The sequence below is a fragment of the Cervus canadensis genome, chromosome 13 (genome assembly GCF_019320065.1).
Source record: "Cervus canadensis isolate Bull #8, Minnesota chromosome 13, ASM1932006v1, whole genome shotgun sequence".
Taxonomy (NCBI): Eukaryota; Metazoa; Chordata; class Mammalia; order Artiodactyla; family Cervidae; genus Cervus; species Cervus canadensis.
Window position 1 is genome coordinate 39491031 of NC_057398.1, and position 10783 is coordinate 39501813.

Genomic DNA, 10783 nt, shown 5'->3' on the forward strand with positions numbered 1-10783 from the left:
TTCCAGAAGAAAGTATTTAACTTTTTCTACTGAGATATAATTGACATATAACATTACATCGGTTTCAGGTGTACAATATGATTCAATATTAGTATTTATTGCCATATGATCACCACAAAAGTTTAGCTGACATCCACCATCACTAGTACAAAGGCTTTTTCTGAGAATTCTTAAGATCTACTCTCTTATTAGCAACTTTCAAACATACAATACACTATTACGTACACTTGCCATGCTGAACATTACATTCCCAGAACAAGACAGACTTTTTTTTAAAGTCATCAAATAATTTGGAGAAGGGTTATTTTATTATTTTCCTTATTTTTAATATTATTTGATTCAGAAAAGAAGCAGATTTAGAGTCTTTAAAAAGTTATAGAAACAAAACATAGGGAAAAAAATCTCCGGATCAAAGACAGAGTTGGAAATTTTCAAGGAAAAATTTTTCCCCCATGGAAATTTCTAATCATTATCTTTAAAAGGAAAAAAAAAAAATACTGCTTATAAAAATATAAACAAAAAAAAAATCAAGTTTCTTATTTTTCTGCTCACTCAAAGCTTCCCAGGTGGCTCAGATGGTAAAGCATCTGCCTGCAATGTGGGAGACCTGGGTTCGATCCCTGGGTTGGGAAGAAGGAAATGGTTCTGGAGAAGGAAATGGCAACCCACTCCAGTACTCTTGCTTGGAAAATTCCTCAGATGGAGGAGCCTGGTAGGCTACAGTCCAGGAATCGCAAAGAGTCGGACACAACTGAGTGACTTCACTTTCCTTTCACTTTATGCATATTAACAAATGAGCAAGAAACCAGCAAAACTGTCAGAGAAAAAGCAAAATAAAGGGTACAGAGACAAAATTACAAACCAAGAAATAAACCTCTTAAATCAATGAAAACTAGGTGGCATACCCTCAGAAAAATTACTATTAATACTAAGGCCAAAAACACCAACAAAACAGACTACCCTGAATTAGGTTATCTATCAACTCTCCCCTAGTGTGACTGCCACTTCACCATTCTCAAACCATTTTATGGATGAGAACTGAAGCTCACAGAGGTAACTTGTCCAAGGACACACAGCTAGAGATAGATCATATCTATTATAGAATACAAAGTCTTCCCTTTGAGTTCCTAAAGACCTTTTACACTATTTTTGGTAACTATCCGTCAAATGTATGAGAATCGTTTAAATGTCAGGCTCTTCTTTCATTAGCTCTAAATATGAGCTCTTCCAAGATGATCCTTTTCGGTGCAAAAAAGAAAAAAAGAGATTTTTTTTCAGCCTTAAATAAATTAAACCACTCTGGTGGGAGATGCTGATAATGCAAGAAGTTAAGCATGTGGTGGGGGCAGCGATCAAGTATTAAAGGTAATCTCTGTACTTTCTGCTCAATCTTGCTATGAACCTAAAAATACTCTAAAAAAAAAAAGTTAACTTTTATTTAGCTTTACCAAGATTAATATAAGGATTCACACTCCATCTAAAGGTCAGCCAGTCATAACGGCAGAGACTATACAGTCTGAAAGTCAAGGAAAGAACGGAAGTTCCACAAACAGTAAACCATAAAATAAATTTTACTTCCAGCATATTGTGATGCAATATCATTTACGTGTGTCCAATGAAGCAGATTTAGGGATTAACTTATTTAGTTTTAACTAAACTGACTCTCACAACATGGAGAAGTGGCTCTGAAAAAAATTCCCACAAAGATAATAATAAGGCAAGCATAAGCCAATAACAAAATCGCAGGGCTAAGTACAAGCTATTATTCATCCCCATTATGATGTAAAATAATCTATTCAGTCAATTACACATCTCTCACCAAATTATTACTTTTTAAATAAGGACAAAAACGTCTGTTAACAAAGTATTAGATTATTTTCTTTCTCACCTTTCTTAATCACCTAATTTGTGTCACTTATTACGTACACTGTTATTAGTTATATAAATATACTAATACCATATTTGCACATGTATAAATCTTATAAACAATTAAGAACATAATAAAGCTATATACACAATGTTTTTCTGATGAGTTCAGTTCAGTCGCTCAGTCGTGTCGGACTCTTTGTGACCCCATGAACCGCAGCACACCAGGCCTCCCTGTTCGTCACCAACTCCCGGAGTCCACCCAAACCCATGTCCATTGAGTCAGTGACGCCATCCATCTCATCCTCTGTCGTCCCCTTCTTCTCTTGCCCTCAATCTTTCCCAGCATCAGGGTCTTTTCCAATGACTCGGTTCTCTACAGCAGGTGGCCAAAGTACTGGAGTTTCAGCTTCAACATCAGTCCTTCCAATGAACACCCAGGACTGATCTCCTTTAGGATGGACTGGTTGGATCTCCTTGCAGTCCAAGGGACTCTCAAGAGTCTTCTCCAACACCACAGTTCAAAAGCATCAATTCTTTGGTGCTGAGCTTTCTTTATAGTTCAACTCTCACATCCATACATGACCACTGGACAAACCATAGCCTTGACTAGACGGACCTTTGTTAACAAAGTAATGTCTCTGCTTTTTAATATGCTGTCTACGTTGGTCATCACTTTCCTTCCAAGGAGTAAGCGTCTTTTAATTTCTGATGAGGGGAGGACACAAAAAAATCTGAATATCTACCACTTAAGGCGAGTGTTTTTTTTCCTTTTTAGAATGGTGATCAACAGAATACAAGCAGCCCCAAGAAGCTGAAAAAGTCAAGTAGATTCTTCCCCTTAGAGTCTCAAGGAACCAGGCCTGCTGACACCTTGACTTTAACCCAGTTAAGACTTATTTTGGACTTTTGACCCCCAAAACTGATAATAAATGTATGTTGTTTTAAGTCACTAAATTTTTGGTAACGTGTTACAGCAGCAATAGGAAACTAACAGAGAGGATTCCTGGTACTTGGGGCTTTTACGGCTAAAACCAGGATAAGTTGGTCACCCTATTTTCAGGTTTTCAATGCCAGTAACAACATCTGGTACATAATGAGCATGCAAAAAACCTTTGCTGAATGAGTTTATGGTGAAATATAGAGATAATGTACCCTTATTATGTTACAAAGATCTACCATATATATTCTCTCTCATATTACCATCCTAACAACCCTATGGGCTGTGAATGAATTAGTTTTCCCACTTTTAGGATATAAGAAATAAGATTCGAAGTCACCACAAAACATGTCCAAGGACGAAGATCTACTAAGTGATGGAGCCATAACTACAATATAGGCTTTCTGGCCCATAGTCAAAGGATTACAGCAGTCAGGATCCTATGAATCAGGCAACCTAGGTTCAAATCCAAGCTCCAGAACTTAATAGCTGCTTTGCCTTAGCCAAGTTACTTCTCTACTTCCTCAACTATAAAATGTAAAATTAATTTATCAATAATACACATAGGTTGTTGTGAAGATTAAAGGTGCTAGGGTGCTAAAATGTGCAAAGTACACACCACAGGCTTGACAAAGAGGTATCTGACAATAAATAATAGCTATCATAATTATTCTTGCTGTTAGCTATAATACATATATGCCTAAAATACTCTGTGCTACTTGATAATCACATAGAAGTATGAAAAAAGGAAAAAAATAGCAACCAGAATGAATAATAAAGATTGGATGGGTCTTCTGTGAAAGTAATCTAAGGTTAGGACTCCAGGCTGGAAAGACAAAAGGAGAGGGGAAACATAATCAAGATCTGTAAATATGTGACAATATAAATAAGGTGGTTACAAAATGCAGTAATACTGGTAGGATGAGGAGGCTGGAAATTCAGAAACTAGAGTGTTATAGTATAAACATATAGCACTCAAAAATCTACAAAATGATACAACTTAAAAAAGAAATGAATCACAAAATCTTGGAACACTTTATGAATGACAAAGACAAAAATAACTCTTTTGCAAAACCTGCTGAACCCTACAATGGCATTAGGCTAAGGGAGAATGGAGATATTGAGAAATGACCTAACAGACCAGACTGCAGCAAGGACCAGATCGCCAGGTGAGTCAGGGACTTAATTTCATTATTCCAATTTCCCAAGGAAGTCTCTGCCAATCACACCATACACCACTCCTCTTCCTGATCTCATCATGACCCTTCCAAAAAATTCTCAAGCCTTAATATTCTACTTTAATGCCTTCCCACCACTTCAGTAAAGAGCAATTAAAATCTCTCTGAATTTGGCAGTGCAAACAAATCTCAAAACAGACTAACCCAATTGTTTCTTAAACAAAAGTTTCTTAAATTTTGCATTACTTAAACCATCAACATCCATTTTTATTGTGAAAATCAACAAACTTTACAGAACTTTATGACTATTATTTTCAATAGGCCAACTGGTTTTTTCTCCCCTAACAGGTCATGGCATCATCGACTCAATGGACATGAGTCTGAGCAAATTCCAGGAGACAGTGAAGGACAGAAACCTGATGTGCTGGCAGTCCATGGGATCGCAAAGAATCAAACACGACTGAGCAACTGAACAAGTCGTGAGCTCATCACTATTTCTCATGAATCAAGTTGAGAAACCGTATTGAGATTAGCTTAAGCAAAAGGCAGACAGAAATTAAAGCAATAGAAGCACAGTTAATTTAATTCCACAAATGATTTTTAAAACTACACTGAAATGTTTGATTTCACTGCCACCAACCAATTAATTTTTTTCAATTCCATTTAAGGGGAGAAACTTGCAACTGGTAGATTAGCTAGTCCTGAAGACCACTGTACAGTTAGTATAAACAATACCATTGTGTGATAATTATCAACTTGCTGAGACACAGTTCAGTTCAGTCGCTCAGTCGTGTCCGACTCTTTGCGACCCCATGAATCGCAGCATGCCAGGCCTCCCTGTCCATCACCAACTCCCGGAGTTTACTCAAACTCATGCCCATAGAGTCGGTGATGCCATCCAGCCATCTCATCCTCTGTCGTCCCCTTCTCCTCCTGCCCTCAATCCCTCCCAGCATCAGGGTCTTTTCCAATGAGTCAACTCTTCGCATGAGGTGGCCAAAGTATTGGAGTTTCAGCTTCAGCATCAATCCTTCCAATGAACACCCAGGACTGATCTCCTTTAGGATGGACTGGTTGGATCTCCTTGCAGTCCAAGGGACTCTCAAGAGTCTTCTCCAACACCACAGTTCAAAAGCATCAATTCTTCGGCGCTCAGCCTTCTTCACAGTCCAACTCTCACAGACTAGATCTTAATTATTCCCACAAGAAGGAATGGCTATGTAATACAATAGAGGTGCTTAACTACTGCTACAATGGTAATCATATCACAATATGTAACTATTTCAAATCAATATGTTCTACAACTGAAATATAACACAATGTTATATTTCAACTTAGAAAAAAAAATCAGAGATCCTGGTGTGTTTTAAATGTGAATGAAAAGTATAACCTCTTTGCCCTAAACCATTTCAGAAAGTAATGAAGAATAATAACATGATCTAAAGATGGGCAAGATCAGGAAGAAAGAGAAAAGATGCATAACCTACAACTAAACAGCCAATAGAAAGAAGTGGTTATGAATACAGGTTTCCCTCTCTCATGTACAAATTTAAATTTAAAATGAGGTGAGTGTACTCACTTCCTACAACCACTTTTTGTACCCAACGTGATGCTGGTAAGTATTAAGGTGAGGTAACACTGGTCTTAACTAAAGGGTTGAGAGTAAATATCAGAAAGGTCAAATTTCTTGTTCTCTAAAACGTCTATCAACCTACCACTCAAAATTCTTCAGCCAGGCAAGTGTTTTCTTTTCTTCTTATTTATCTATTATTTTCTGGTACAACTTCAGTGTCTTTGGAATCCGTTAGACACCCCACACTAATGAAAAAAACTGTCGGTGTTTTGTAGAAATAAGCTAAACAAGAAACATAGTTTACCTAGATTTTAATGTAACAGTAAATCACTTTGACAGAAGCATCTGTTCAATCAGCAAACATCACACAACTCTGAAGAAATCCCCTCGGAGTACAGAAGGGATTTTTCAAGTGCAATGGTAACGATCCTTTGACTGGTAAGCTTTCTCTGCTCCTCCCCAAAAACCCAAATGTGCCAGGGATTAACAGAAACTCCATATATAAACTTATAGACAAAGCCTCTTCTCGCCTTCAAAATGCAGGGCTTATCCTTCCATTACTAAGGGACATTATCCAAGGCACACTATCAGAAACACCCGTGCACACTACACCTAAGACACACTCTACTTAACAGCTTCTTATCATCTACCCCTGGAAAAAGTGCTTCATAACGCCCCCCAAAGTTTCCAAGAACAGCAACCCCAAGAGTATCCGAGGCAAACACCAGGAGAGAAAAGGGCCAGGAGAACTACTGTTTGTACATTACTCACCTTCACAAGTCACGTTTTTAAAATCGCCTGTAGGGAACACGCCACATCCGACACGCTTTCTGCCCTTCGCACACCATGAAAACAAGTGGCTGGTACTAAGACCGAACAACTTAGCCAGTCTCTATCTGAACACTACCCAAACACCTCTCCATCGCCAAGGGCCAGGGTAACTGGGTACAAAGGCACCCGGACGCTTCCTCTGCCACTTAAGACTCTGTAAATTCCAAAATGCACCATGAAAACCTCCATACAGAGTGCTGCCAGGCCAGTCCGCCGGGAAGTCACGGAATAATGTGTTTGTTGCTTCATAGGCGCCTCGGAGACCCGCACCCCAAAAGCCAGGATGATTTGGGGGTGTGACCTGGGCCGCTCCCTGCCCCGTCTCCCCTCACGGGAAACTCCCGTGTGGTCGCGGCTACTCACCAGACTAGGGAACACAGAGAGAGGCAGGAGACCAGGGCCAAGGCCCGCCGGTACTTCTTCATCTTCTCCTCCTTCCTCCCCCTGCCAGAAGGCGGCACATCCTCCCCGCAGCTGCCACTGCCGAGGCCAAGATGGAGGAGCCGGAGCAGGAGAGTGAGGATGGGACCGAGAGTCCGAAGGGCTGCGGCGCTGGAGGACCGGTTCCTGAGCGCTGGCTGCCCTCTCCCAGGGGCCCACGGCGGCGCCGACCGGGGCGCTTCACAGGACGACTCCGGGGACCGCCGCTGCTGCCGCGGCCGCCGGCTCGTCCGCGCCCGCCTTCTCCAGCCGCCACCGCCGCTGCCCCCCCATATCCCCCCCGCCCGCCCCGGCTCTCGCTCCGTGCTGCCGGCGACCAACGGCCGCTGCGCACTCGCCTCTCAACAGCCAATCGCCAGCGGAGCCGCGACACCTCACACACCGCTGAGCTGGAAGGAGACGCGTCACCCACGTCCCGCGGCGCTCGCTCCCCCACCAGCCTCCGCGCGGGCCACGCCCCCTCCGACGTCTCTGGCGGCTGAGGCCGAGGGAGGAGGACACAAAGCGGGAGAGCCGCGGTGGCCACTGCCCCGCCCACCTCAAGTCCCGCCCACTTCAGGAAGTCCTAGAGCAGCCTCGTGACCCTCAGTCTCCTTCCTACGCTAGTCCGCCCTCTTGCTCGGGGCGCGCGTAATCCGCGCAAAGGTCCTTGGGAGTTGTAGTTCTCTCCAGAACCCTCGTTTCCCTGTCCCTGTCCCTCTTAGTATCACTGTTTTAAGAGGTCTGTGGTTTCGCTTCTCACCGCAAGACTGACCAGCTTTGGAATTGTTACATGCAGTTTTCCTTTTTTGACCGCAGTTTGTGGAAAGGCCTAGAATGACGGTGGCGGGGGAAAGCTATACTAATAAAATTTAAAAGGCTTTTTCCCTGTGTCAGTGGGCCGGGCCCATCGAACTAGATGCTGATTGGCTGGCGGGAAGGGGGGGGGGTGTGTGCCAAGATTTCCTCTAATCTGATTGGTTGGAGTGGGACGACTTTCTCATCTTTTCCGCCTCAGGGCGAATTTCGCACCCGGCCGGATTCCTCTGTTGGAATCGGCTCGATTCATCTGTTTTCTTTTGGATTCGTGCTTTGGGTTCGCTGTGGTGGGGCCAGAAAGGAAAACTGCGGCTCCTGCTGGGGGAGTTTCAAGTTCTGGGGTTCACCGAAAGCGGGGGAAGTGGTCGCCTTCACACGTCTTTCGCTACCGTCTGAGACCAAAAAGTGACCGCTTCTCAATCTGCAAAACGAGCAATGTACCCACCCGAGATTTTTATGCCCCTGAGGCTTCTAAAGATCTCTCAGAAGCTAGTTTAGGGACCCTCTGCCTGAAAGTCCGCAATTCTTAACCACTCTTCTTCCCAAGCGCCCCTTAACGTAGCATTGTATAGGGAAAGAGGCATTAGCTTCTCATCTGGGAAGAAGACATCTGGCCTCTGGCCTAACGTGTTCCTTCTATCTCTGGCGATACATCTGTTTCAGACTCTTGACACTACCAGGGAGGTTAGTCGCTACCGAGTCGCTTATTTTCTTTTATAAAATAAGAAATATAACTCAGTGATGTTTCCCTTTTTGTCTTGGCTATCAGAAACTCGGAACTACCTTCTCCAGAAAGCATCCAGACAAATGGGAGAATGGAGACTCCAACTGTCCGACTGTCCAATGGTCAAAGCAAGTGTTATTAAAAAGTATGAGTCACTTATTGCTTATGTGATTGAAGGAAAAAAGACTCCGTAAAATGTCCCATCTAATTTTGAGCCATGTAATTTCTTTGTAAACCTTCTAGGTTGAATTGTTTGTTAATTGTATTCCCAGGAAACTGAATGTTTTGACTCATTCTAAAATTCTTGCTATAAGTCAACTGGATATTTTTTAAAAAAATACAAAGCATGATTTGGTTTTAGAGGAATTTATCCTAAACTAATTTTTCTTGCAAAAACTAGAATGATCTGTTCATGGCCCTTTGGCATATGACAATAAAGGCTCTTTATCTCTCTCACTGCAGTAGGCAAGCAGTTAACTAGCCCAAGAGCAGTATCAAATGATTAATATGTAAATTTAAAGGAAGGTAGGGACAAAAGAAGTATGGGGATTATTTTACATTCTTTACCATGTTAGGCACCCTTTTCCTTTCACTCCAGGAACTAGGTTATTCAGGACAAAGAGCAGGTGCTCCTGAGCTGATTCTCCATAGATCACAGCCAACAAAGTTCTGTTAGAATACATACTCATCTCAAGCCTGACAAGTTATCAGGTGCCTCTCTTGTATCCTGTCCTTCTCACTCCAAACCCACAAGTCCACATACAACTAGTAGATAGAATTTTTCTTCCTTCTTTTCTCCCTCCCTTCTTTCCCTTCTTTCTTCGTTTTTCCTACAGTTGACCTTTAGAGTGACCGCTGTGGTAGGGTTGTCATTCCCTTTTATTAATGAATCATTGGCTACTGTTGTTTCAAGCAATAAATATCCTTTTCTCTTTTAGCTAGTTTCATGTCCATAGCTTCATGTTAAGGTTTAATCTTCAGTCCCTTTAGCTTTTCATTTTTCTCTAGGATTTTTCATAATTTCAGTTCTCAGCTATACAGTTGACTCCCAGGTCTAGATCCCAGCCTCTCTTCAAGTAGTGGCTGGACATAACACTTATTCTACCATCACTACATAAAATAGAACTTGCTTCTGCATAAATTTAATTTCCCCATAAATTAAGTTCTTCATTTGAGTTTCTATTTGCATTAATTCTTCTTTGTTTTAAGGCCTCAGATAGTGAGGATAAGAGGAGTTCCGTGGAGCTGACCTTTGAAAAACTAATAGATGTTTTTCTGCATGGTTGTTGAATATAATGAGAAAAAATAATGGAAGAAATTTTATTATAACACAATAAATGTGATAAAATAAGTAAGTATCATATAAACTGAGTATAGATAACTGCCCTCATACTCAAATATATACTATATGCCAGAAAATGGCAAGAAAAATGTGTATTTAATCTTAGTGCAAGCTAACTAACCACCATCTACCACCTCTTAACTGTACTACAGTGATTGTCAATCAGCAGCAATTGTTTCCCTTGAGGGTAAATTGGCAATGTCTAAAAATGTTTTTGGTTATCACAACTGAGGAAGTGCTACGTCTAATGAGTAGAAACCAGGGATGCTACATCCTACAATGCAGAAGACAGCCTTACACAACAAAAAATGATTTGCCCTGAAAAGTCAAAAGTGCCCAGCTTGGGAAACCCTCCTATAACAGAACCACCCAATTCTATAAAATCTATAAAGCATTGACTACACACATAAAACTTATGTGCCTTGCAGATTCTTGGATTATTTAGGAAGTCACCAAGGAAAAGACACATGGTGAACAGGAGTTCTCCTGTTCTTAAAAGGTTAAAAACATAGGAACTCTGGACAGGTTAAGTCCCTGCCAAGATAAAAATCAGATACTCTGTTTGCTCATGGTGAAAAAGAACAAGCAGATCTCAGATAAGAAGTCAACCCCTCTGGCCAGCTCCTTTGTACTTTGTCTCATATATAAATCACAATTAAAATCCCCAGAGAAGACATATTTGTTCAAGTTGGTAGTATTTGGTGAGCAAGCTTTGACATATTTTGAATCTGTTGAAAACTTATTTGCCCTTTTCAATATTATAAAATACTGAGACACTGTGTATTACAGAGGAACAGCTGAGGCTCAATGAAATTAGATGCTTCCAGAGTAAAACTAGTTAGGACAAAAGTTCCCTGGAAATCAGTAAAAGCCCAGAGAACTGAGAAAAGACTAATATAGAGACAAGAAAAGGGACTAAACCAGATGGGAAGAAGGGTGAATGTGGTGATCAGCACTTAAAAATATTATCTACATATAGATACAGTAGAGATGGAGATTTATTACTATTTGTCTTCACTCCATTTGCTGCTGTTTCTTTGAGTGTGTGTGGATATGTGCATAGAATAGCACATGCCTGTTTTATGTAGCC

At 41.2% G+C, this 10783-nt stretch overlaps 1 protein-coding gene across 6 annotated transcripts in view; it reads right to left on the reverse strand.

The window, feature by feature from the left end:
• The window catches only part of SUCO (SUN domain containing ossification factor), a 96295-nt gene extending 89159 nt beyond the window's left edge, over positions 1 to 7136 (reverse strand). For 4 of the 6 annotated variants that reach the window (XR_006272496.1, XM_043484560.1, XM_043484561.1 and 1 more), the window contains exon 1: positions 6752 to 6950. Coding sequence is in view for 5 of the 6 variants with exons in the window: in XM_043484560.1 (XP_043340495.1) it covers positions 6752 to 6813 (62 nt within the window). In the remaining variant the exon portion in view is untranslated. Of the gene's footprint in view, positions 1 to 6751 lie in introns of all 6 variants that reach the window. The other 2 variants (XM_043484562.1, XM_043484565.1) reach the window with 2 other exon arrangements.
• Between the last annotated feature and the right edge of the window lie 3647 nt (positions 7137 to 10783).